General features: G+C 42.5%; 2 protein-coding genes across 2 annotated transcripts; both read right to left on the minus strand.

Annotated features, from left to right (window-relative positions):
• Positions 1 to 7302: 7302 nt before the first annotated feature.
• LOC124656554 (SNF2 domain-containing protein ENL1-like) lies at positions 7303 to 13906 on the minus strand. The gene is made up of 17 exons (XM_047195274.1): positions 12824 to 13906; positions 12066 to 12196; positions 11930 to 11984; positions 11526 to 11753; positions 11371 to 11426; positions 11203 to 11293; positions 10507 to 10644; positions 10345 to 10425; positions 9663 to 9860; positions 9506 to 9577; positions 8963 to 9043; positions 8759 to 8877; positions 8542 to 8653; positions 8183 to 8277; positions 7732 to 7863; positions 7506 to 7611; positions 7303 to 7419 (listed from the first exon to the last, which is right to left on the minus strand). Exons 1-17 carry the CDS (start codon positions 13904 to 13906, stop codon positions 7303 to 7305), a joined length of 2895 nt encoding a protein of 964 aa, XP_047051230.1.
• Positions 13907 to 17384: 3478 nt separating this feature from the next.
• Positions 17385 to 20758, minus strand: LOC124654500 (protein H2A.5-like). Its single transcript, XM_047193500.1, has 7 exons — positions 20582 to 20758; positions 20239 to 20450; positions 19369 to 19371; positions 19109 to 19182; positions 18907 to 19013; positions 18709 to 18792; positions 17385 to 17640 (listed from the first exon to the last, which is right to left on the minus strand). Exons 1-6 carry the CDS (start codon positions 20756 to 20758, stop codon positions 18745 to 18747), a joined length of 621 nt encoding a protein of 206 aa, XP_047049456.1. The 3' UTR covers positions 17385 to 17640; positions 18709 to 18744.
• Between the last annotated feature and the right edge of the window lie 6853 nt (positions 20759 to 27611).

Consider the following 27611-nt stretch of genomic DNA (forward strand, 5'->3'; position numbering starts at 1 on the left):
TGCTAGTTTCAGGATTCCCGAGACCAAGATGTCGTTTGTTGATGGAGAGCCTCTTCCTTGGAAGTCTGAAGACGGGAGTTCATCACCACCACCGCCAAAGGAGTAATTCATCATCGGTATTGGCATCCCCTTGGTTTGTTCCAAGCTTGGGGGAGTGCCGCGGTATCACATCATCACTACCTTTTACTTTTTACTATCAAGTAGTGTCATATCATGAGTAGGGAAGTTATCATATAAGATGGGTTGCAGTGTGGAAGTATCTCTCCTTTAGTTGGTTGTCTATGTATCCCTTGGTGTGAGTTATCGTTATGAAATATTAATGAGAAGTCTTATCATTTACATATTGCACACCTTATTTTAGTTTGCAATTTCTATTATATGATTGATCTTGATTTTAGTATTGGTACCACTTTGGGAGCATTGAGTAAATCTATTTGGTTTTGGCAAACTTAGCATTGGTCAATAGCAACAACACCTTGAGGTTTAAGTAGAAAAGAGAAATACATATAGTTGTTTCATTGTCTTCCTCTCTTGTTAGCTCATAGCTTATTATTCTGAAGTTAAAATTGTTTGTGCTTACAAGAAAGATGCATGATTATGTCTATCACATGTATATTTGTTTGTTTCCCTCAACTCTTATGCTTGCTAATTAACCTTGCTAGCCAAAGACCTGTACTGAGAGGGAATGCTTCTCGTGCATCCAAACCTGAACCCAAACCTATGCCATTTGTGTCCACCATATCTACCTACCGCATGGTATTTTCTGCCATTCCAAGTAAATACTTCATGTGCTACCTTTAAACAATTCAAAATTTATTACTTCTTATTTGTGTCAATGTTTTATAGCACATGAGGAAGTATGTGGTGTTTTATCTTTCAGTCTTGTTAGGCAGCTTCCACTAATGGACTAGTGGCTTCATCCACTTATCCTGTAATTTTGCAAAAAGAGCTGGCAACGGGGTTCCCAGCCCCAATTAATCAATTTTCATTAATAATTCTCTTCACATGTTTTGCTCTGATTCATCAGTAAGCAACTTAATTTTGCAATAGATACTCCTCCATGGTATGAGATTGTTGGAAGGCACCCGAGGATTCGGTTAGCCATGGCATGTGTAAGCAAAGGTTGGGGGGAGTGTCATCCTTAAATAAACTAAAGTACATGTGTAAACAAAAGAGAAGAGAGATGATCTACCTTGCTGGTAGAGATAACGTCCTTCATGGGAGCCGCTCTTTGGAGGTCTGTTTGGCAAGGGGGATAGAGTACCCGCTACCAGTCGTTGACAACAACAAACACCTCTCAAAACTTTACTTTTATTCTCTTTATATGATTTCAAAACTGAAAAAGCTCTAGCACATGATTTAATCCCTGCTTCCCTCTGCGAAGGGCCTGTATTTTACCTTATGTTGAGTCAGTAAACCTATTTCCCTCCATCTCAAGCAAGCATTTGAGTTGTTGTGATCAGACCATTATATTGTGATTTGCTTCATCATGTCTTTACTCTTCCTTGTTTAGTACAAGTTTTATCTGAATGAATATAGCTTTGAAAGTTATCAATGATCATTATGATTGAGTATGCAGGATGAGCCACATAAGCTTTAACATGAGAGCGCCGCTCAATAGATAAGTATAATCCGTTAACCGTTCTCTCGACCAAGAACGAAGTTTGCCATCACCAACTATGATTTCTTATGCACCTTTATTTGTGATTACCTTATACTTGTTTCAAGTTGAATTATATGAGGAAGTTGTTTACTAGAATGTCTTGTGTGAATGAATATGATGCTTCTTGTCCGTATTTTATTTATCGACTCTTCACTCCATAAACTTGTGGTCTTGTTTACCGAGTTCGGCTTCGCTTGGGGACAAGCGAAGTCTAAGCTGGGGGGAGTTGATACGTCCAATTTGCATCACTATTTTATATCATAATTTGCTGTTATTCATTGATATATTTCATATTTGGAGATGATACTTATGTTATTTCATCTATTTTGCATGTTTCATGATGATTTGGGGATCGCGCACCGGAGCCAGGATTCTGCTGGAAAAAGCACCGTCAGAATGCAATATTTCGGAAGATCAACAATTGACGGAAATTATATGAAAATTCCTATTTTTCGAGATGACGAAGGGAGCCAGAAGGGGGAGCTGAGGAGGGCCGCCATGGGCCCCCCTCACAGGCCGGCGCGGGCCCTGCCCTGGCCGCGCCGCCCTGTGAGGAGGGGCCCACAGCCCCCTCTCGCCTCCTTTTCTTCGTGTACGCCTTCGTACCGAAAACCTAAGCTCCAGGGGTACGTCGCGAAGGGCCACAGCCGCCTCTGCGGGGCGGAGAACACCAGAGAGAAAAGAGCTCTCCGGCAGGCTGAGATCTGCCGGGGAAATTCCCTCCCGGAGGGGGAAATCGACGCCATCGTCACCGTCATCGAGCTGGACATCATCTCCATCACCATCACCATCATCTTCATCATCATCACCGCCGTCTCCACCGCTGCACACCGTCACCGCTGTAACAATTTGGATTTGATCTTGATTGTTTGATAGGGGAAACTCTCCCGGTGTTGATTTCTACTTGTTATTGATGCTATTGAGTGAAACCGTTGAACCAAGGTTTATGTTCAGATTGTTATTCATTATCATATCACCTCTGATCATGTTCCATATGATGTCTCGTGAGTAGTTCGTTTAGTTCTTGAGGACATGGGTGAAGTCTAAATGTTAGTAGTGAAGTATGGTTGAGTAATATTCAATGTTATGATATTTAAGTTGTGGTGTTATTCTTCTAGTGGTGTCGTGTGAATGTCGACTACACGACACTTCACCTTTATGGGCCTAGGGGAATGCATCTTGTACTCGTTTGCCAATTGCGGGGTTGCCGGAGTGATAGAAACCTGAGCCCCCGTTGGTATATCGATGCAGGAGGGATAGCAGGATCTCGTAGTTTAAGGTTGTGGTTAGATTTATCTTAATTACTTTCTTGTAGTTGCGGATGCTTGCAAGGGGTATAATCACAAGTATGTATTAGTCCTAGGAAGGGCGGTACATTAGCATAGGTTCACCCACACAACACTTATCAAAACAATGAAGATTAATTAGCCGTATGTAGCGAAAGCACTAGACTAAAATCCCGTGTGTCCTCGAGAACGTTTGGTTAATATAAGTAAACAAACCGGCTTGTCCTTTGTGCTAAAAAGGATTGGGCCACTCGCTGAAATTATTACTCTCGCACTTTACTTACTCGTACTTTATTCATCTGTTACATCAAAACATCCTGAATACTTGTCTGTGAGCATTTACAGTGAATCCTTCATCGAAACTTCTTGTCAACACCTTCTGCTCCTCGTTGGAATCGACATTCTTACTTATCGAAGATACTGCGATACACCCCCTATACTTGTGGGTCATCAGCGATGCATTATCATAGGTTCACCCACACAACACTTATCAAAACAATGAAGATTAATCAACTATATGAAGCGAAAGCACTAGACTAAATTCCCGTGTGTCCTCAAGAACGTTTGGTCATCATAAATAAACAAACCGGCTTGTCCTTTGTGCTAAAAAGGATTGGGCCACTCGCTGCAACTATTACTCTCGCATTTTATATACTTGTACTTTATTTATCTGCTATATCAAAACCCCCTGAATACTTGTCTGTGAGCATTTACAGTGAATCCTTCATCGAAACTGCTTGTCAACACCTTCTGCTCCTCGTTGGTTTCGACACTCTTATTTATCGAAAGTACTACGATACACCCCCTATACTTGTGGGTCATCAATGGTCCACATGAACCTCCCCGTTTCCGATGGCTCCGAGAACATCATCACCCCTCCTAAGGAATGGAAGTCCAAGCACAAGTGGACTAGCTCCAAGGACTCCATCTCCGAACGGACTCAAGCTCAAGATCATGATGAGGAGGAAGATGAAGACGAAGACGATGAAGGTGGTGATGAGTATGAGGACTACGATGATGATGAGGACGAGGAGAACAAGGACGAGGATGATGAAGATGACGAGTGATCTCCTTTGGGTCGTTAGCATGCTTCTTCTCCCTTTTTGGTGTTTCGATGCCAAAGGGGGAGAAGTTGTTCTATTAGGAACGGGAATTTGCTTGGGGATGCCAAGGGCTTGGTGCTTCGTTTTGGTCTTTTCGGCCTTGGCATCACTTTTATTTCTAGTTATCGTGAACTTTATTCGTATTTGAGACTCCCTTTTATTCGTGGACCTCCTGGTTTGTAATAAGACTTATTATGGTATGCATGTGTTGGAGTTTGGTATTCATATCTATTGGCTATACCATCTCAATGGAGGCATAAGTATTGGAGTTTGGGTTTTCTCAAGGCAAAGGTATGATTCATGATTGTGTTGCCTCAAGTTGTGCCTATTCTATATATAATGTCATATATCCAATGTTGCATATGTGCTTGGTTTGTAAAATCTAGGGGGAGTTGTGCTCCTAGGATGATGTGTAATTGTATTCAAATGCATATTCCAACTATGCACACATCTAGGGGGAGCTCCGTCTATATTTTGCAAATCTAAAATTTTACCTTAATATCTTGTGCTATATTGCAAATTCTTGTGTTATCATCAAACACCAAAAAGGGGGAGACTGAAAGAGCAAGACCTCTCCATGAGTTTTTTGTGTGTTTGGTAACAACATTCGAATATATTTCACCATGTGCATAGTTGCCTTGAAATATTTGCAGGTGCACGGTGTCCTCGCTGAACACCTCAAGATCGGAAGACTCAACAGTAGTTTATAGGTTTTATGGTTTTGTGTGTGTGTCGCGAGGCGACGTGGTTGGAGAGAAAAAGAAAAGAAAACAGGTTCAGCAAAACTGGTAATACCGGTGCTGAGTGCGGTAGTACCGCTAACAAATGCGGTAGTACCGCTACCGCCCTCAACACCAGGTACACGTCAGCTGGAACCTCGCGGTTGTACTACCGCTCCCTTTCGGGACCGGTAGTTTCGGTCGAGGTACCGCTGATGGTACCGCTTTTTTGGGGAATTCTTACAGAGACCATGCCGGTACCAGAACCGGAACTACCGCTTGAGTCGCCAGAAATGGTGAAACGCGGTAGTACCGCTCTGGTACCGGCATGGTACCGGTCATGCAAACACGGCGGTACTCCTCGCCTGGTACCGCAATGGTACCGGGCAGGGGGTCGAGGGCTCAGAGTGACCATGCCGGTACCTTGACGGTACCGGTTGAGCTCCATGTGTACCTCGCAGAAGGCATGTGCCTGACCAAAGACTGTAGTACCACTCCCACAAGCGGTAGTACCGGCTGAGCGGAAGTGCGGAACCTGTGGATAACGGTTGGATTCATGGACCCCTATAAAAGGGGGTCTTCTTCCCCAACTCGAATCGAGTCTTTTCTCTCTCTTCTCCATTGTTGCTGAGCTCAAATCCTTGAGGATCTCCCTCCCCATCCATCCATTCAAGCCCAAACTTTGAGGAGTTGTGGAGGAGATCCCGATCTATAGTTCCACCGAGAAAGATTTCACCAATCTCACCTAGTCCTTTGGGGATCTTGATGTTAGGGTTCCTCTTGTGGGATCTGTTGAAGATGAGCTCCTATGGAGGTTAGCTTGGAGTTGTGCTAGCCCCATAAGGTGTTGGGAGCCTCCGGTATTGTGGAGCTCGCCCCAAACTTGTGAAAGAATCGACGGCCTCGTTAGTGGAGAAGGGAAAGCTCCTTCGTGGGGTTTTCTCAAGGAACAAGGTGAGGCCTGTGTGGCCGTTGGACCTTTGTGGTCCACACCTCCTCAACGCAGACGTACTCCCTCTTGTGGGAGGAACTGCGGGAAACACAACGCGTCCCGTCTCCGCTACCACGGTTGTCTCACTCCCTCTCTCTACCCGCTTATCAATTCCTTTACTTGTTGCATTGTATAGCATCATACTAGGATCATCGTAGTTGCTAAAGTCGCCACCTTTACTTTCACATCACCTAAAACTGAAAAGGCACTAAAATCGGAGTAGCGACCATTCACCCCCTCCCCCCCTCCTCTAGTCGCACCACGATACATTCAACTTTAAGGATGGTCATCAAGCGTTTGTCGCGGCTGATCGAGCGAGGAACCACGTGTACGGTTGATCATCCACCACCAGTGTTGGGATTATAAACGGCAGCTTCAGGTTTGCTGCAACATTCAAAATAGAGACAAAATGGGTATTACTGACAAACATATTCAAACAGCAACATTGTTCATCGTTCAAACGTTCGTAGAAAAGGAAAAAAAATGAAACAAAACAGAATAATAAAAAATAAAAGAAAATTAGAAAACATAAAATGGAAAATGAAAAATGAAAACCGAAAAATGAAAAATAAAAAAACGTAAATGGGCTGGTCCCATGACCGACCAGGGGTGTGCAGCACTTGGTAGGTGTCGACGTTGTCGGCATATAGGAATTACCAAATAAAGTGCTCTCCGCAAGAAGTGAGCCTAGCTCACTTGGTTAGGAAAGTGGATGTACAACCCAGCCACCCAGGTTCAAGTCCTCACGGACCCAGATTTGGGTTCTTATTATTTCACACACAAATAAAGTGCTCTCCGCCCTCTATGGCGACTGGGGCGGCGATTACTAGATGCAGTGTTCTCTCACACACATCGAATTTTTTGATGCTTTGGTACAAATTCCATGGACTTGTGAAAAAAAAAAGATGGCATAGAAGACGGCAGCAGCACACGATTTCCGAGAATCCTGTTAGAAGAAAATTCCGCAAGCAGTGAACTCTTTCTTCAGTTGGTGATGAGCTTGGATGTGATCATGCTGAATCGCTCAACCCCTCTTCTTCTACCTCCAACTCTCTATCTCTCAAGCACAAACGCTATGGAAGAAAGTTGGAAAAACTCTGACACACACACAGCACCAAGGAGAAGATAATGACTACATTGTGTCTTGCCCGTGCCTCACGGCTCCCTTTTCCATTCATTTGATGCAATATATATATACACACACATAAGGTTTGGCACTCATGCCATAAACTCCACTAACCACTAAATCCTCGCTCAGCTCCTAGAATCACTCCATATCCTTGTGGCCCGGCCACTAACTTGACCAAGCTTTTAGCTAGCTCACTAACTAACTATGCATGCAGACTCTCCATGCTGCAATCCGGCTGCTTCTCACAGCCCTCCACATGCACATGTACTTGGCTTACACCTAATACACCTACTGATTAACCAAACTACTGGCCATGCGATGTGCACACATGCACGTTCAGCCTCTCCTAGTACACAAAACAGATCTTTTGACAAAATTAACTCTAACAGGATGCACATAGCAACGACCCAGTCAGTAGATCATTTCCTTGGACGACGAAGGCGATGAGTCAGCACCCACCGTCAGCTTTCCATTATCCAAAGCATTTACTATCTTGTCTGCACAGTCGGACAGCCTTGGCTCCAGTGTCTGCCAGCCACAATATATACATTCTTCTCAGCTTACTGTAGACAGGCAAAGGTACATAGCTGATTGTGAAATTGAAGGAGACGTACCATGCTCGCGAAGGTTTCTGTCAGCCGGTTCATCTCTTCAGGGATCTCTGAATTTGTGCATGTTGTAGCAGTGAAGCACTCGTCCTTTGGCTTAGCATGGGCACCCCTACATGGCATAAAGTCAGGTTATATTTACCCTTGCAACTACAACACGGCGCAATCCACTTTCTACCAGCTAGAAAGAATGACAAGATGCTGTGGGCTGAAGGCAAGCAGCAGCACTGACCTGTCCAGTGCATTATTCTCAGTAAACATCGGCAGGACTTCTGTTTTTGAAAATAGGAGGCTGTGATAACCTACACCTGCTGTCCCTGGTTGTTGCTCCAGAAACTCTATGTGCTCCCTCAACGGCGCATCTCTAGAAGAGGCAAACAGATTAACTTCTGAGCGAAGAAAATAGAATTGTCACCAACTCACCAATTGACAAAATATCCAGCAAAAAACTAGCTGTTACATTTTCGTTTGGGTACCCTATATCATTGTATCAAAAACTAAAGCCTTGTGTATCTCAAAATGTCTGCATAACACCTCAACTTTTGGTGTGCATTTTCTGACTGATTTATACTATGGACTAATTAAAGCCAGTTTCATTTCATATTACGTCACAATATATGGAACCTCGAACAGTCAGATTGTAGATATCTTCAGAAGTAATGGAAAAGAAACAAATGCCTTACATGTCAAGAGGATACCCATGCTCTTCTTGCAATTGTTTCTGCGTAAGGGATACATCAAAACCTTGTTCCGGCAGACTAAAAGGATCTTGAATCTCCTGAAGATATGCAACAAAATTAGCCATTGCATATCTTATAGGAAATCCAGCAAGCACAAGTAATAATGGTATCATGATAAGTACACTCTGGCTGAAGTAATGTGGCTGTTTGTTCTTCTCCGTGGCTGCCCTAAACAAAGCACCCTTGAGGACCTGGCAAAAAGTATTATGCGATGAGGAAGCAGAAGTATGGAACTTAAAGCTGGAGCCTAGATATGTCATATGAAAAACATTGGATTAAAAAGTTTTAAATCATATTTAAACCTGCGTTTTATATATCTTTTCTTCCACGGTTGCGGATGTGATCAAGCGGTATACAATCACATCTTGTGTCTGTCCAATTCGATAAACCCGATCAATGCTCTGATCGTCCGTACTGTAGAAAGGAAGATTGTGTTATCGAATAGAAAACTTGCAGTGACAAGCATTCTATAAAACCAAAAAGGAATAACTTAATTAGGATGTGTCAATGTTCAGGTACCTTGGATTCCAGTCAGGATCAACTACTATGACACGAGCTGCCTTGGTGAGTGTAAGTCCAATACCACCGACTTTTGTGGTCAGCAAAAATATCTGAGCTCCAAGGCCCTCTTGGAAATCCTAGATATGCAAACACGCAATACATAAGAAACATAGCATTCAATGGAAGAAAACAACGTAGAAAAAGGGAAGCAAGAACAGAAACCTTCACGATCCTTTCCCTCTCAGAAATCTCAGTGTTGCCATCCATGCGCGAAAAGCTGTAGCCCTCTAATAATATAGCTTCCTGTTGCAATGGTCGAATATGTTATGACACAGAAAGTGTGTTATACCTAGGGCCCTAGTTCTACCATAGCTAGGTGAAAACAACATAGAAAAATAGGTAGCATCCATATCTCAGAACATTTTTTTATAATAGATATACTCAACAAAGACTGGAATTTGTACACTTCGATGACATCAGTAGATCAAAGATGCCAAAAGCCATAACTCATGCTACATCTCAAGTTATCAGATAATTTTACTCTCAAGTAATTCTACTCGACTATTGAACAGGACAGGAAGGTGATGTGTCTCTTCTGGGGTACAGAAATTTAGCATAAATTTAGCATCATTATATTTCGTAAGAAGAAAATTCCCATTTAATATACCAACAGAGTTTATCATGTGTGTGATAATGCGAAGGCAGCAATGTACACAAATAATAAGTTTAATTTGAAAATTATACAAACAAAAACTAACAGCATACCTGAATCAGGTTTAACATTTTATGAGTCTGAGAAAATATCAGAACATGGTGTCCTTCTTCAAGAAGATTCCGCTGCAACATTAGACATTAGCCATTTGAGTTTACACAAACAAATACGGAATACAGTAACAACTAATGGGCACCAAAGAATGCTTACCAATAACGCCAAGATAAAAGATAACTTGCATGAGACTTCCGGGCCGACTTCCACTGCCTCATCATCACGAGGCATATCTCCGAGGTTCATGGCCATTTTTTCAGCCATCTCCATTTCCTGATCATTGTTTTCAGCCATATCCATTTCCTCATCTCTCTTAGTCACTAACTGTGGGTGATCACATATTTTCTTCAATACCTGTTGAAGAAAAGAAAAAAATAAGAAACGAACATGATTGCACCAAAAAACATGCACACATCAAAAATGATGAATCAAGGGCATACAATTAGCAGATGCTGCCTCCCATAAAAGATATACTCTGTCCATTTCATTTTTTAAGGCGTATTTTTGGTTTAGCTCAGAGATAACGGAAACGACTAATAGTAAGGGAAATTTATTTTTCTTGGGAATAAGAGAGAATAGCTAGTTAGTGTGCATGTTTAACAATATACGATGAAGAGAGTCAGAGGTAAATGAGGACAACAGAGAAACAAAAAAGTCATCATTTCTACAAGCATGCCTTATATTTTGATACAAGTTGTATAAAAACATAGGCATTTGAATTAGAGCGAGTATACGATGAGCATTCATGAAGAGAACTAAAAGAGTAGATGAGAGCAACAAGACAACAAATAAAGGTAGACAAGATTGGGCAAAGAAAAGGCTTTGAAGCTTTGCTTACCGTGATTGCAGCCAAGGGATTTCCTCGCGATGCTGCTAAATGAACAAGTTCACATTTCAGAAAAGCTTTATATAGCTGCCTCTGCACCCAAAAAAACAGACAAATTGCAAAATCGTCAAAAGCCAATTATTCAACCATTATTAATGATGCCAAAAATCATACCTGACGATCAGTTAATTTCAGCCAGATAACCAGCTCATTCTTCTTCGGAAGCTGTTTATCATCTGTCAAACCAGTCTCAAGGAATACTTCACTTTTCGTACGACGCAAGAAGTATGGCTTTATTCGTTCTCTTAATTCCTGTGAACAAAAGGCAAGTACCAAACAAGAATTATAAAAAGTTTTTGTGTAGTTGTCCTCAAGTAATAATCCAGAAGGATGAGCAACATTTCCACAACGTAATGAAATAAATTAGGATTGCTTAATCTAACGGCTTGCCCTCCCATGGTTCAATTGAAAGTGGACATTAGATAATCTGGAATTCGAATGCAGTTCAGTTATAAAATTGCTTTCACATGTCAAATCGGAGATGAAAGTACTACTTAGCTAATATATATGGATAAATTTTGTGCATCATAGAACTCAGTTAATGTCCAACTTTTGATTTATCCACAGAATCCTAATGTCAAGAAAGTAATTTCTCAACAGAACTCAGTTAATATCCAACTTAATTCACATTGGAAAATATGAAACACAAACATTTTACAGTACTAAACTGCCAGTATGACAAATTAGCAAATGCAAGAAAAAACAATGTGTAGATACTAATGTTGTCCGGCCACAATAGCAATGGGCATAGGCTTTGGGTACATCTATCTCTTGGACATAAACACAGCAAAAAAAAAAAAAGACAGTCACCTTTGCTACGTCTGAGCTTATGTCCTTCGCTAGACTTCTAGCGCTCTTGTCATTTCCTTCATAGATAGGTACTTCATACTTTTTTCTGAACCTGCCAAAACATAGAGAAATAAATAACACTAGATGGAACGTCACTACTGCAGGAAACCGAGAGAGTAAGTAAATTACTCATCCTTATCAGGCAAGACTTCCGGGCAACAAAAAGAGAAAATCGACCACATTTCCTACGAGATTACACATGCTTATTTTCATTAGTAATATGAGGACAAAGTAAATAGGAGCATTTAAAGCACGAGGATTTAGGAAATTTAGCTTGGTGATACCTTCAAGTTATTCTGTATAGGTGTTCCGCTGATGGCAATCCGATGGACACAAGGTATTTCCAATAAGCATTGGGATCTTTGTGCTTTCGGGTTCTTGATCAAATGTGCCTCATCAAGAATAACATAATTCCACATTTTCCCCTCCTCCTCCTCGTCATAGAAATCACCCCTTATCTGTTTGTAGTTTATTCGGACCATATCATACGTTGTTAACAAGATGCCTCCCTCCTGTACAAGACGATATATGACTCATTAAAATGTCTTGTGTCTTGAAATAACAAGCTATAAATTATTTTAAATGGCGGTTATGCGAAAATGAATCTATGCTGGAATTTGGCTGTTAGGATAGAAGGCGAGATTAGGAATGACCAAGAAGACATCCATGTTAGGAAACCAAACCAAACCTTGAAGACATGTTGCAGCTCATAGTGACGAACATCTTTTTTGGGGCCATAGTAGCTGTAATAAAAAGAAAGAGGAATCATTAGCAGCAATGTCAGGACTTGACCTGCATAGATTTGAGGAAATAGGGGATCCTACGTGCTGATCTTGTGCCTGAGGCCGACGACTGATAGTTCCTTGATCCAATGGGTGAGAACCATATTCGGGGTAACGACTAGCACCCTCCTTATTAGACCAGAGTGGAACAACCCTGCAAGGAAGGCAGAAACCTGCAAGATAAAAGGATGCAAGTCTCTCATCAGGATATTGCATCACCAACTTGATATTAAAAACATATTGTGGCAAGGAAACAGGCCATTGTCAATGCAATTTGAAGATACGGAGCGCGTAACTAGCTTGGAAACAAGTACAAGTAAGCACGTAATATCAACAAATAGATGTTTCTCTCGTGTCAGAAGATAGTTGGTTTCAGTCCCATAATTCAAAAACTAAAGATGCAGGTTTTCACACATAATAATTTCTGCTGCATAGTTAGTAGTAGTGAACATCCACAAGGCTAAGAAGTAAGCAAAGACCTTCCTGGCCGATCTTTCCTATCAGTAATAAGTAGTATAAGGGAAAAAAAAGGACCCACTGATACACAATTACACATTCACATGCCTTGCTATAATGAATCAATCTATGATCAATTAATTTAAGGAGACTGAATAAATGCATGGGTTCGATGAATGCAGAAACTGAAGATGCATTTTTTTTCACAGTAATTTCTTCAGTTTAGCTAGTAGTAGTAGCAAACATCCACATGAACCTTCTAAGTTCTAACTCTAAGCAAGAAGTAGGTGAGAAAGCCTCTTGTTGATAATGAATCAATCAATGGGTTAGAGGAAGAAATGGACCTGCATGGTTTTGCCTAGTCCCATGTCGTCACCGAGGATCCCACCGGTTCCCCTGCAGTGGAGAGACCAGAGCCAGATGAGCCCCTCGCGCTGGTGGGGATAGAGCTTGTTGAATATTCTTGCCGGGAGCTTGTACGGCGGCTTGCTGCTTGCCACGGTGTCCACCATCTCGAAGTCTGGAAGTCTGTCTTTCTCCTCTGCCGCATCGGTGTCATGGTATTCCAAGACCTCCTTGACATCGTCGTCGTCTTCACAATCCCCCGTGGACGTGGGCTCTTTCATCTCCCGGCTGCTGCTTCCAACATCCTGCAGATTGTATGGCGGCTTCCCGCTTCCGACGGTGGCCTCCATCTCCAAGTCCGGAAGTTCTTCCGACACCACCGCCTGGGTGTCATGGTATTCCACCACCTCCTTGATGTCGTCGTCTTCATATTCGAATTCCCCTGTGGACATGGGCTCCTCCATCTCCCAGCTGCTGCTCCCAACGCCCTGCAGCTGGTCCTGGCCGGAAGAGGTGTTGCTGATCTTGCATAGGCGGCGGCAGCCTGGCAGCTTCACCTTCATGATCATCGCCACGTCTGCAGCAGGTTCGGCATGCACTGGGCTCTGGGAGCCGCCGGAAAGGTCGGCTTCAGAGATGTGCAAGGACGGGGAGGGGGGCGGCTTGGGCGTGGCCATGGATGATGGCACTGTAGCCTGCAGCTGCAGGTATTGAGTAAAGGGAGGGAAGGAGGATGAAGGCAGCGAGTGCCACCCAACTGCGCTGAGGACCTCGCTGAAGACCCTTGCTGTAGTGAGCTTGAATCCCCCTCCGACCTCCTCCGACGGATCCGTGCCATGGATTTCCTCATTGTTGCCGTCTCCATCTCTGCTTCCAACACCCTGCATCCTGTCTTCGTCAGAGGAGGTGCTGCTGTTGCTGCCGGCTGTGGAAAGATGGGCGGCCGCGGACGGATGGTGGCCCAAGGACGAGGAGGGCGGCATGGCTGGTGGGACTGGAGGTTGAAGAAAGGAGGGGAAGGAGGAGGGAGGCAGCGGGCAGTGGCGTGAGAGCCAGCCCAGCAGGGAAGAGGTGCTCGCCATGGATGCTTTGGAGCTTTGCTTGCAGGTGTTGGTGAAAGGAAGGGAGGAAAGGAGGGAGTGTCAGCTGCGGGAAGGGAAGGGATCAACGGCAGGAGAGGGCAGGGGAGAGGCGCCTCCTTTTCGAAATTCGAAGTTTGAATCCGTCTCAGCCACTGTCCTTGCGTTTCTGCCAAGCCAATCTACGCGCGGTGGTGCCTCGGGAAGGAACCTCCATAGTCAGTCTCAATTACTCCTCCTCCTATCCCGTCTCTACAGCACAGTGTCATTACAAAAAAAAAAAGTCTTAAACAAACATTTTTTGAAATTCTAGGAATAGCCAATCAATGATACTCCAAAATGTACTCACCTGGGGCGTAAGAAATCACTGGGAAGAACGAACACACGTTGCTTCTTTCCTTGTGCCTCCACCTAGGAGATTGACAGAAACGGGAAGATCACCTACGAGCACTTCCCAAACAAATCGACTGTTCGTGTCAATCAGAACTACCTGCTGATGCCAGACTGAAGAATCCTGAATTCATTCAAAACACCAAGCGATTCCCACTACATAGCCAGTACCGGCTGCTTCAGGCATGCTACGCACTGATGACTTGGACGAAGCCTTTTCATCTCTGTTCGTCCAACTGATGCTGGTCCGAATACATTTTCAGTAACCATACCGTCACTCCACATGTTGCCCTCCTACGCGTAGCCACTACCGGTAATCCAAGTTATCGCTATTTACAACGCCGACGGCCAAAACGATATGGTACGTACATAGCAGAGTCAGTCAGTCACACCTCAGTGACCAACCAACAAACAGAAACACTAGCCTACTACAGCATCAGCAGCTGCTCAAAGTTCAAAGTTATAGGGTCCCCTCCCTCATCAACCAAACAGATCACCCCTGGACGCTGCCGACTCGGGAGACGACTCCGTCGCCGTCACCTTCTCTTGTAGCTTGTGTATCTGCTTCTTCAGCTTGTCCCTGCAGTCGAGCAGCCTCGACGCCAGCGTTTGCGACAGCAACTCATTCTTCTCACTTTCTCAGCTTGATTCATGATAGGCAAACGAATCGGCAAAAAACAAGTTTTGAACCTTAACAAATGAAATGCGGATCAGCAAAAGGGAAAGCGTTATACGGTGACATCCACGACATAAGATCTCCCAATAAGATCTGATCTCTCTGACGGTGAATAATGCTCCAGCCAACTGACATGACTGCACAATAAGAACATCGGCGCGTTCGTCAACCACGTCTCCCCAGTTGTACCTTGAGCAGCATTGGCACCTTGTATCTGCATAGGAGAAACTGGTGACCAATGATATCATCATATAAATGCGAACTGAGAACGCCAGTTCATAACAGAGCTTTCGGAAAAATGCACATGTAACCTTTTATGTTTCTTTATTTTTTTCAGACACGTTTACATGAGACGGTTAATCAGCAGTAATAAAACCATAATATCCATACAGATAGTTATAGCTTCAAACGACAGTAAAACTGTTAGTAACTGATATTGTTCACTCCCTAGTTGGCAACCTCAAATCTGAGCGCTGCCACCGAAACGTTCATAGACAACAATTGCAGCAAGCAAACCAAGCTCAGCTTCACTTTAGTGAAGCTAACATGAAGACCTGTGGCATGATTATAGCCCAGCGTCACTCTACTGAAAGCCAACAGGAGCATCATGAAACTAACAGGTTTATATGAGCCAGGAGAGTCTGTCTGGGTATCTTTCTGATCAGTAGCTCTGATGCACAATTTTTTCATACAAGCGCTGACGCTTAGATTAGTCTATAGATTAGAAGAGACCTGAGGAGATAGTACCAACGGGTGTGTGAATGTGGATAGACGCCTAGTTAGTCTAGCTCTTGCAACAAGTAATTGATTTCAGAGTTCGGGCCAATTATTATGTGTACTGAAGAGTGGCACTATCTTTTACTTGGTATTTTTCTTTGCTTGTGGAAGTCAGACAACAATGAAGAATGGAGATGGCTGAGTTCCTGCCTTGTATACTACCTGGGAGGTCATTCGGGGTCCCATGCCAGTTTTGTATTCTAACTTCTAGTAACTAATATGCATTGTGCAGAACTTCAATCATTGTATTAAAGAAATCTTTATCCTACTTACATTTTACAATGCTGCTTGATGAATGATGATAGGGTGCCTTGTCACTTGCTTGATGATGTCAACGAAAAATGTGGACAAGTTATATTGTCAGTGTGCACGTTATGGTTCCTGTTCTGTGTTATTCCTATACTAGTTGAGCTACAGATCATCTAAATTCTCAAGCCTTGAAGGAACTAGATACAGAATGCATTTTATTCTTGCTCCCTTGTGTTATATGACTGGCTGGTTCAGTTAAATAGGAGATGATTCATAATATAATTTTCCCATTTGTGAATCTCTACTGAATCATGAGTGTTTGGAGACATGCAACTCTCCTGTTGGTAAAATTGCCCAAATTAAGCTCAAATTTACTGCTTCCCGCTATATAAATTTGCCAGGCATAAGCTCAAATTTACAGAGCCAGTGCCACTCTGAACAGTTACAGTAAACCACACTTGCTGCAGCATACATGATGCACCACTAGATGGACAGATAATTTCCCTGGGACTTGATGATATATTCAAGTATTAAGATCAGGGCCATGAACTGCTAAACATCACACATTTAAGTAACATACATAATGTACATGATTTAGCATGCTGCAAAATACATAATCACTTCTGAGTGGACAGCTATTTTCCTGGGATTTGGTGACATATTCAAGTTCTAAGATCAGGGCACCAACTGTTCAACATTCAAAGTTTTATATAATACATGATTTAACATCACAGAAACGATATTGAATAGGCACCTTACTCATGTCGTCAGCAATAGCAGCAGATTATCTGTGGTTTGATTAGTGCACCCGTATGTTCCTACCATCAAGCACCTGGAAATTAAACAATTATATTCCCATGTAGAAAATCTGGGTTAGCACGAGCAAAAGGATAAAAACTGCACCGGGCACTGCTTATTATCCTGCAGGAACTTCACATGTGCTATATCTAAAGATGTACAAAGCACAGCTCACCTCATCGCTCTCATCTTCACCAATGCTGCAGCAGCTTCAGTTTCCAAAGAGAACTAGATGAAACCGTATCCTCGACACAGGGTGGCACATGACTTTTACTGTCACACATAATCATTATTTTTACAGGTCAATCTCCAATCAACCAAAAATCACAGATCAACAACCAAGAAGATCCAGAACTGATAGATAGATCAGTACCTTCGGCAACACCGCCGAGCTGGGCGAATGCATCCTTGAGACCGATCTCATTGGTGTGGTAGGACAGACCTGTAGCTCAAGTCAGTGGAACAGATAACAGGGGATCACAAAAATCCTGAACCATATAAATGTTCAGACAGTATTGCACATGAAACCAGACAGATTGTTCGATTCAATTCAAACTACAGGCAATATTTGCACGAATTTAACAAGAATAATGTGCTGCGATTGCAATCAACAAGCAGGATTATTCAGCATTCCAGATGGGATTTTATACAACTTAAAATAAAATGTCATCTCGGCGAAATGATAGTGACATCCAGGGCATAATATTCCCAGTAAGATTTCATCTCTCAAGCGGTAAATGCTCCAGCCAACCCTTACGACTGCACAACCAGCATGTCGGCACGCTTGCCAACCGAATCTCCAACATCATGATCTTCCTCATCAGCATCTATGATTGCCAGCTTGTACCTGCATAGGAGAACCAAATGATCATTCTTATCATAGAACTGTGAACTGATAACGCCAGTTCATAACAGCCATGTAAATATGCACACAAACTTTCAAGCTCATTTACATGAGAAAGCTGTGGTAACAGATACTAGTAAGCGTATTAATGACTCATACTGTTCATTCTCTCTATAGGTGGCAACATCAAATCAACATCTGCCACTGAAACGTTCATAAACAACAATAGAAGCAAGTGAACCAAGTTGTCCGATCGAGGCAAGTATAACTGTTGGGGTGCATACTGAAGGACCCCCCAACTATGAAATTGTTGATTCATGGATAAGAATGATTGCTTCAACCACTCATCTGCAAAGTTTGGCATAAAAAAGGTGGGCATGTGACACTGTTTATATTGCTTAGTTTTCAAATTATATCATGCCTGCTAAGTGGAAATAACTATTATGTTCATTTATCCCTCTTCTTAGAATGAATGGTTTACAGGCCAGCTTCGCTTTGCTGAGAGCCATCAGGAGCATCATGAAACTACTACCTGGGGACTCCAATAGTCCAGTTTACCATGATGGCCTGCAATTTAACAATAACTATTGGAAAATTTACAATATAAACATTTACGTTCATATTCCAGTTCTTTGTTACTCCTATACTAGTTGAGCTACAGGCCTACGGCTCCTTGAAGGCAGTATACCAAACAAAGGAGGCTCGCTTGTGTTACATGATTGGCTAGTTGAGTTAAATATCAGATGGTTCATAAGAAAAAATTCCCCCTCGTGAATCATGTGTGCTTGAAGAAATACGACTCTCTTTGGTAAAACCACCCTGATTAAACTCAAATTACTGCTGCCTGCTATATAACTGTTCCACAGATAAGCTCTAGCCAACAGAGCCAGTGGCACTCTGAATACATAATACACTTCACTATTGGATGAACAGGTATTGCCCGTGGGACTTGATGACATATTCCAGTTCTAAGACCAGCACATGAACTGTTAAACATCACAAATTTAACATACATAATACATGATTTAATATCACATAGTCCGAACACAAGAAACGGTATTGAGTAAGCACCTTGCTCATGTCATCAGCAGCAGCAGCAACAGAGGATCATCCGCGGTTTGCGTAGTGCACCCGTATGTTCCTACCATCAAGCACCTGAAAATGAAACAATTATCATGTAGAAAAGCTGTGTAACCAAAAGGATAAAAACTGCACCGAGCGCAGCATACTATCCTGCAGGAACTTGACTTGTAGGAAGCACATTATTACCTCATCGCTCATCTTCTCCAACGCTGCAGCTGCTTCATCTTCTGAAGAGAACTTGACAAAACCGTATCCTTTGGATTTTCCCGTCACAGGATGGCATATCACTTTCACTGTCACACACATACATCAGTTTTACAGGTCAATCTCTAATCAATCAAAATCACAAATCGACCACCAAGAATATCAAGAAGAGATAGATCAGTACCTTCGATGACATGGCCATGCTGAGAGAATGCATCCTTGAGAGCAATCTCATTGGTGTCATAGGACAGACCTGAACTCAACTTTCAGTGGAACAGACAGGAGAGCATAAAAAAAATGAACCATTGATATAAGCCAGAAACCCTGCTAAATCTTCGCAGATTCCTCTTAACATTTACATTCAGTTAAAACAGGAGGGAATATTTGCACGAAATTCACCAGAATACTGCATTTCCCTTGCAGTCAGAGAGCAGGATGATTCACAAGCTAGCATGGAACCCATATTCCTAAGTGGACTGCAAACTACCATGTCAGACAGGAATGCAGTAAGATTCACACAATCTGGCATGAAACCCAAATTATTCACACGGATTCTTCCTAACATTTACATTCAATTAGAAATGGAGGCATTTAGCAAGCAGGATGGTTCACAATCAGCAAGGATTAAACCTACCTTCCTAAGCATGTTCGCAAATCTACCGTATCTAAACTGGAAGGACACCAGATCACGAACAAACACAAAACGGCAAAGAGATCGTTACCTCCGACGAACAATTTGGAGCATGAGGAGAAAGCGGCGCCTCGATTCAGGATTGTTCCGACAAGAACGGCATGGGGCGTCACTTTGCTTCTCCAATTGAACATCGTCTGCAAACCCTAGAAATAATCCCCAAATCCACTTCGCCCAGATCATAACGACACTACAAAGATTACGATTCGCACCTCGCTGAACCAAGTTATTGCAAGAAGGCCCTCAATATCAACAAACAAAGAGAAAATGTTGAAGAAACGAAGGAAATCGAACAGGCGCATCAAGAAAAACATCCAGTAAAGCATCAGCAGTGATTTTTGGCATACAAACAAGAGAAATTGACAGCGGTTGAAAGGGCAACGAGATTCAGTTTTCGGCTTCCATTAGCTAGAACTCAACCACACCCAGATGTTTTGTCTTGTGAACCAGCACTACAAACACACGACTTTTTCTAACCCAAAACACATCCCCCCATCTCTGAAAACACGACACTTGCGCTACACAACTATGCAGAACCGTAGCCTACGCTACCCTACTCCTCGTCGTCGGCGGCGGCATTCTTCTTGGCGACGGGCTTCTTCTTCTTGGGCGACTTGGAGGACTCCGCATTCTCGGCAGCCTTCTCGGCCTTCTCGGCAGCCTTCTTGGGGAGCAGCACGGAGTGGATGTTGGGGAGGACGCCGCCGTGGGCGATGGTGACTCCCGACAGAAGCTTCCCGAACTCCTCGTCGTTGCGGATGGCGAGCATCAGGTGGCGCGGCATGATGCGGGTCTTCTTGTTGTCCTTGGCGGCGTTCCCGGCGAGCTCCAGGACCTAATAGGGGGGAAAGGAAAACAGAACAAGATTCAGAGACCGGTCCGTGTCGAGAGCAACAAAGCAGAGTTCGAGCAGCGCGATCGATCGAGACGACGAAAGAGAGATGGGCGTTCGGGAGAGACGGTTACCTCCGCGGCGAGGTACTCGAGGACTGCGGCGAGGTAGACGGGGGCGCCGGAGCCGACGCGCTGCGCGTAGCGGCCCTTCTTGAGGAAGCGCCCGATGCGACCGACGGGGAACTGGAGCCCGGCCTTCACGGAGCGGCTCACCGCCTTCTTCCTGTCGCCTCCCTTCCTTCCGGCCATCTCCTCCGACGAACTGCTCCGGCGCGGTGGTGGCGGCGGGAACGAGCGCTGCTGTGGCTGGTGGTGATGCTTGCTTTGAAATGCTGATCGCCGGAGGGCGACGGTTTTATAGGAGCCGGGGAGGTGGGCGCCATCCGGGTGAGGCGACGTGCGAGGCTGCCAGCCGTTGGATCTTCGAGGTGGGGCGGTGGGGATTGCTTCGGTGGAGCGTGATCCGTGGGAGCGGTTGATCGACCAATCAGAGCGCGGGGAGTTCCGCTGTGGCTTCGCGCTTCTTCTTTTTGGCTGCCTTTCTCCTCTTTTCATTTCGCGGTTTGTGGGTGTGTGAACGAAAATCGAAAATGGGAGGCGCGAGAATATGAAAAGGAATATGCTGATTCTTCGTTAATTACATAGTCCTTTTTTTTAATTGGTATACATGGTCGTTTTTATCCTAGTGACCTCTTTTGCTCCTGCTATTGAAACTCCTAGTGAGCTTTACTATGACTTGGATTCACATACGGGTTGAGTGGAGAACATATGAACTGATACATTCCATTCTTATTTGATAGAATGATGTCACTTTTCAAATTTAAGTACTATATTTACATTGCATATGACTTGCAAAACCAAATTTGAAATATCTTTAGATAAACAAAAAAGAGAGATCCCAACATGAAGAGTGTCACATAAAGACAAACACGATGACACTATTCACATAGCAATTTAGCTTTTTCGTTCCTCTTTGTTATTTCAAATTTAGTTTTGAAAATTCTAAGGAATGTAAACACGCATCTTGTGAACACCAATAAATCTATTATAATGTTTTGACATATACAAAATTAAATTTTGTAAAGTTGTATATCGTTGTATCATGGAAACTATGGTATCACTAGATATTTTCCTGGCATGGCTGCTACACTGCTACATGGCCAGACTGGTACCTTCCATCTGGAATATAGATTGTAGTATTATAAGTTTTTTTCCTAGAAGATCTAGATTTAATCAAACTTTGAAAAAACGTTGCTAAATGGTTTGAAGAAACTTCTATAAAACTTGCTATTTAATTTTATCTAATGTTTACCGGACCTTTCCATTTTACTTTGTTTGGTGTTGTTTTCAGTGGATGGAAAATAGGTCAAGGTCAAAGATTTTCCTGCAGCTATGCATCTATATAGAAATGAAGCACAATATAGTGTATCAAATAAAATAGTGATAAGAGGTTTGTGAGTAACACATCCGTAAATACTATTGCGTCTAAAACCAGAGGTGAAAATAGCCTCTTAATCCAACTATTGTCCCCACAACCGCAAGTAATAACCGTAATTAAGTAAAACGGACCAAAGCATTAAAATAGTTGATATTGTTGTTTATCATAGGCGAATCACCAAAAGTGTATTGTTACTTTTCCCTTTCTGTCATTGAGGTTTCAAGGTAGCACGCCGTTCTCCACTCATTTCACCTCTTCCCTTGATCGATCCAGAAAGGCATGGGTATCTGCAAGTCTTTGGATTAAGGGAAAGAGACAAAGATACAAGATAGCAAAGCTCATATTCAATCTCTACATAAAACTCATATGATTAGATGCACATAAACGCTGCGAGGATTCACTCCAACTCGCAGCCCGTGAGGAATACTCACGCATAATAATAACAAAATCAAAGATAGAAATCATTGTTGCAAATACTTGAACTAAAATAAAAATATTATTACAATGGTCGCCAATTATCAAGGATATCTCTATTACAAGGTGATGGCTATGACTATGGAGCGGATTTGAGAGGAAATGGATGTACTGTGGTGGTGGATCTCCTTCGATGAGTTGCAGATGGATCTGGTGGATGTCGGCTCTGTTTTGGCGACGAATGGCTCCCTTTCTGGAATGGCTCCCTTCAAGAAAGTTATAGGGTATGACCTCAGGAGTCCTCCGGCACCCAGTACGAGTGGGGCTTGCTCGTACGAGTGTCCTCTATTGCTCCTTGAACCGAATTTTTGACCCGGGGTGACTTTGTTACATTTGTGATGAGATTATCTTCAGTAATTGTAGGTCCATTTGACTTAAAAACGTGATTTCTTGTGCATCACACAAAAAAGAGAACGCACTGCACATCTTTGCAATAATTAGTCATTAGTGGCACAGGTAGAGAGATGTTTAGTCAATTTCTTGTCTTAGCAAAGGGTTTAAACGTGAGGAACATGGCGTATTTCACAACCATCACGGACCTAGAATAAAAATTGAGAGGGGCGATAATATGATAATTGAGGACAATTTATCTATTAGGTAAGGGGGGCCTTGCCCAGCAACCCAACGCAAACGGATCGAGCATCCTGATGGCGTGTAAGACACACGTCCGTTGGGAACCCCAAGAGGAAGGTGTGATGCGTACAGCAGCAAGTTTTCCATCAGTAAGAAACCAAGGTTATCGAACCAGTAGGAGTCAAGGAACACGTGAAGGTTGGTGGCGGAGTGTAGTGCGGCGCAACACCAGAGATTCTGGCGCCAACGTGGAACCTGCACAACACAATCAAAGTACTTTGCCCAACGTAACAGTGAGGTTGTCAATCTCACCAGCTTGCTGTAAACAAAGGATTAAATGTATAGTGTGGAAGATGATGTTTGTTTGCGAAGAACAGTAAAGAAAACAAAGTTTGCAATAGATTGTATTTCAGATGTAAAGAATGGACCGGGGTCCACAGTTCACTAGTGGTGTCTCTCCGATAAGAAATAGCATGTTGGGTGAACAAATTACAGTTGGGCAATTGACAAATAGAGAGGGCATAACAATGCACATACCTATCACGATGACTACTATGAGATTTAATCAGGGCATTACGACAAAGTACATAGACCGCTATCCAGCATGCATATATGCCTAAAAAGTCCACCTTCAGGTTAGCATCCGCACCCCTTCCAGTATTAAGTTGCAAACAACAGACAATTGCATTAAGTATGGTGCGTAATGTAATCAACACAAATATCATTATACAAAGCATTGATGTTTTATCCCTAGTGGCAACAGCACATTCACAACCTTAGAACTTTTCGTCACATCGTCCTGCATTCAATGGAGGCATGAACCCACTATCGAGCATAAATACTCCCTCTTGGAGTCACAAGTATCAACTTGGCCAGAGCCTCTACTAGCAACGGAGAGCATGCAACAACATAAATAACACATATATGATAGATTGATAATCAACTTGACATAGTATTCCATATTCATCGGATCCCAACAAACACAACATGTAGCATTACAAATAGATGATCTTGATCATGATAGGCAGCTCACAAGATCTAACATGATAGCACAATAAGGAGAAGACAACCATCTAGCTACTGCTATGGACCCATAGTCCAGGGGTGAACTACTCACATATCAATCCGGAGGCGATCATGGTGATGAAGAGTCCTCCGGGAGATGAATCCCCTCTCCGACAGGGTGCCGGAGGCGATCTCCTGAATCCCCCGAGATGGGATTGGCGGCGGCGGCGTCTCTGGAAGGTTTTCCATATCGTGGCTCTCGGTACTGGGGTTTTCGCGACGAAGGCTATAAGTAGGCGGAAGGGCGGAGTCGGAGGGCTGACGAGGGGCCCACACCATAGGGCGGCCGGGCCCCCCTCTGGCCGCGCGGCCCTATGGTGGCGGCGCCTCGTCGCCCCATTTCGTATCCCTTTCGGTCTTCTGGAAGCTTCGTGGAAAAATAAGACCATGGGCGTTGATTTCGTCCAATTCCGAGAATATTTCCTTTGTAGGATTTCTGAAACCAAAAACAGCAGAAAACAACGAATCGGCTCTTCGGCATCTCGTCAATAGGTTAGTGCCGGAAAATGCATAATAATGACATAAAGTGTGTATAAAACATGTGAGTATCATCATAAAAGTAGCATGGAACATAAGAAATTATAGATACGTTTGAGACGTATCAAGCATCCCCAACCTTAGTTCCTACTCGCCCTCGAGTAGGTAAACGATAACAAGGATAATTTCTGAAGTGACATGCTATCATAATCTTTATCAATACTATTGTAAAGCATATGAGATGAATGCAGCGATTCGAATCAATGGTAAAACAATGAATAAACAACTAAATCATATAGCAAAGACTTTTCATGAATAGTACTTTCAAGACAAGCATCAATAAGACTTGCATAAGAGTTAACTCATAAAGCAATAGATTCTTAGTAGAAAGCTTTGAAGCAACACAAAGGAAGATATAAGTTTCAGTGGTTGCTTTCAACTTCAACATGTTTATCTCATGGATAATTGTCAACACAAAGTAATATAACAAGTGCAATAGGTAAACATGTAAGAATCAATGCACACAGTTCACACAAGTGTTTGCTTCTAAGATAGAAAGAAGTAGGTAAACTGACTCAACATAAAGTAAAAGATAGGCCCTTCGCAGAGGGAAGCATGGATTACTATTTTTGTGCTAGAGCTTTTCATTTTGAAAACATAGAAACAATTTTGTCAATGGTAGTAATAAATCATATGTGTTATGTATAAGACATCCTATAAGTTGCAAGTCTCATGCATAGATTACCAATAGTGCTCGCACCTTGTCCTAATTAGTTTGGATTTACATGGATTATCATTGCATAACATATGTTTCAACCAAGTGTCACAAAGGGGTACCTCTATGCCGCCTGTACAAAGGTCTAAGGAGAAAGATCGCATTTGATTTCTCGTTTTTGATTATTCTCAACTTAGACATCCATACCGGGACAACATAGACAACAGGTAATGGACTCCTCTTTTAATGCATAAGCATTCAACAACAGATAATATTCTCATAAGAGATTGAGGATTGATGTCCAAACTGAAACTTCCACCATGATTCATGACTTTAGTTAGCGGCCCAATGTTCTTCTCTAACAATATGCATACTCAAACCATTTGATCATGATAAATCACCCTTACTTCATACAAGACGAACATGCATAGCAACTCACATGATATTCAACAAAGGTGTAATAGTTGGTGGCGTCCCCAAAGCATGGTTACCGCTCAACAAGCAACTTATAAGAAATAAGATACATAAGCTACATATTCTTCACCACAATAGTTTTTAAGGCTATTTTCCCATGAGCTATATATTGCAAAGACAAAGAATAGAGTTTTAAAGGTAGCACTCAAGTAATTTACTTTGGAATGGCAGAGAAATACCATGTAGTAGGTAGGTATGGTGGACACAAATGACATAGTTTTTGGCTCAAGGATTTGGATGCACGAGAAGTAATCCCTCTCAATACAAGGCTTAGGCTAGCAAGGTTGTTTGAAGCAAACTCAAGTATAAACCGGTACAACAAAACTTACATAAGAACATATTGCAAGCATTATAAGACTCTACGCTGTCTCCTTGTTGTTCAAACACCTTAACCAGAAAATATCTAGACTCTAGAGAGACCAATCATGCAAACCAAATTTTAACAAGCTCTGTGTAGTTCTTCATTAATAGGTGCAAAGTACATGATGCAAGAGCTTAAACATGATCTATATGAGCACAACAATTTCCAACTATCAAATTATTCAAGACATTATACCAATTACCACATGAAGCATTTTCTGTTTCCAACCATATAACAATGAACGAAGCAGTTTCAACCTTCGCCATGAACATTAAAAGTAAAGCTAAGAACACATGTGTTCATATGCAACAACGGAGCGTGTCTCTCTCCCACACAAGGAATGCTAGGATCCGATTTTATTCAAACAAAAACAAAAACAAACAGACGCTCCAAGTAAAGCACATAAGATGTGACGGAATAAAAATATAGTTTCACTAGAGGTGATCTGATAAGTTGTCGATGAAGAAGGGAATGTCTTGGGCATCCCCAAGCTTAGATGCTTGAGTCTTCTTGAAATATGCAGGGATGAACCACGGGGGCATCCCCAAGCTTAGACTTTTCACTCTTCTTGATCATATTGTATCATCCTCCTCTCTTGACCCTTGAAAACTTCCTCCACACCAAACTCAAAACAAACTCATTAGAGGGTTAGTGCATAATCAAAAATTCACATATTAAGAGGTGACATAATCATTCTTAACACTTCTGGACATTGCACAAAGCTACTGAAAGTTAATGGAACAAAGAAATCCATCAAACATAGCAAAATAGGCAATGCGAAATAAAAGGCAGAATCTGTCAAAACAGAACAATCGTAAAGACGAATTTTTCTGGGGCACTTAACTTGCTCAGATGAAAAAGCTCAAATTGAATGAAAGTTGCGTACATATCTGAGGATCACGCACGTAAATTTTCAGATTTTTCTAAATTACCTACAGAAGGGGCTGCTCAATTTCGTGACAGCAAGAAATCTGTTTCTGCGCAGTAATCCAAATCTAGTATCAACCCTACTATCAAAGACTTTACTTGGCACAACAATGCAATAAAATAAAGATAAGGAGAGGTTGCTACAGTAGTAACAACTTCCAAGACTCAAATATAAAACAAAAGTGCAGAAGTAAAATAATAGGTTGTCTCCCATAAGCGCTTTTCTTTAACGCCTTTCAGCTAGGCGCAAAAAGTGTGAATCAAGTATTATCGAGAGATGAAGCATCAACATCATAATTTTCACAATTTGTAACAATAGGTATATTAGGTGCTCCATCATCCATAGTGGTGCTAAGGGCTTTGTCAATTTTAGGCCTATAATAGTTTTTTGGCTTAGGCACTTTAGAGACATACATGAACTTTTGCTCCTTACCCACATAAGCTTTCTCCTTAAACTTAAGAGAAGAAAAAGTTGAACCCAAGGTTCCCATAGCTTCTTCAAGTTCACTAATCCTATGGGTTCGATTATCATGAGTAGCACAAGTTTCTAAAACGGCAATTCTCTCATTGATTCCACTTAGAGTTTTATCAAGTTTAT

Source organism: Lolium rigidum, chromosome 5 (assembly GCF_022539505.1).
Source record: "Lolium rigidum isolate FL_2022 chromosome 5, APGP_CSIRO_Lrig_0.1, whole genome shotgun sequence".
In the NCBI taxonomy this organism is placed as follows: Eukaryota; Viridiplantae; Streptophyta; class Magnoliopsida; order Poales; family Poaceae; genus Lolium; species Lolium rigidum.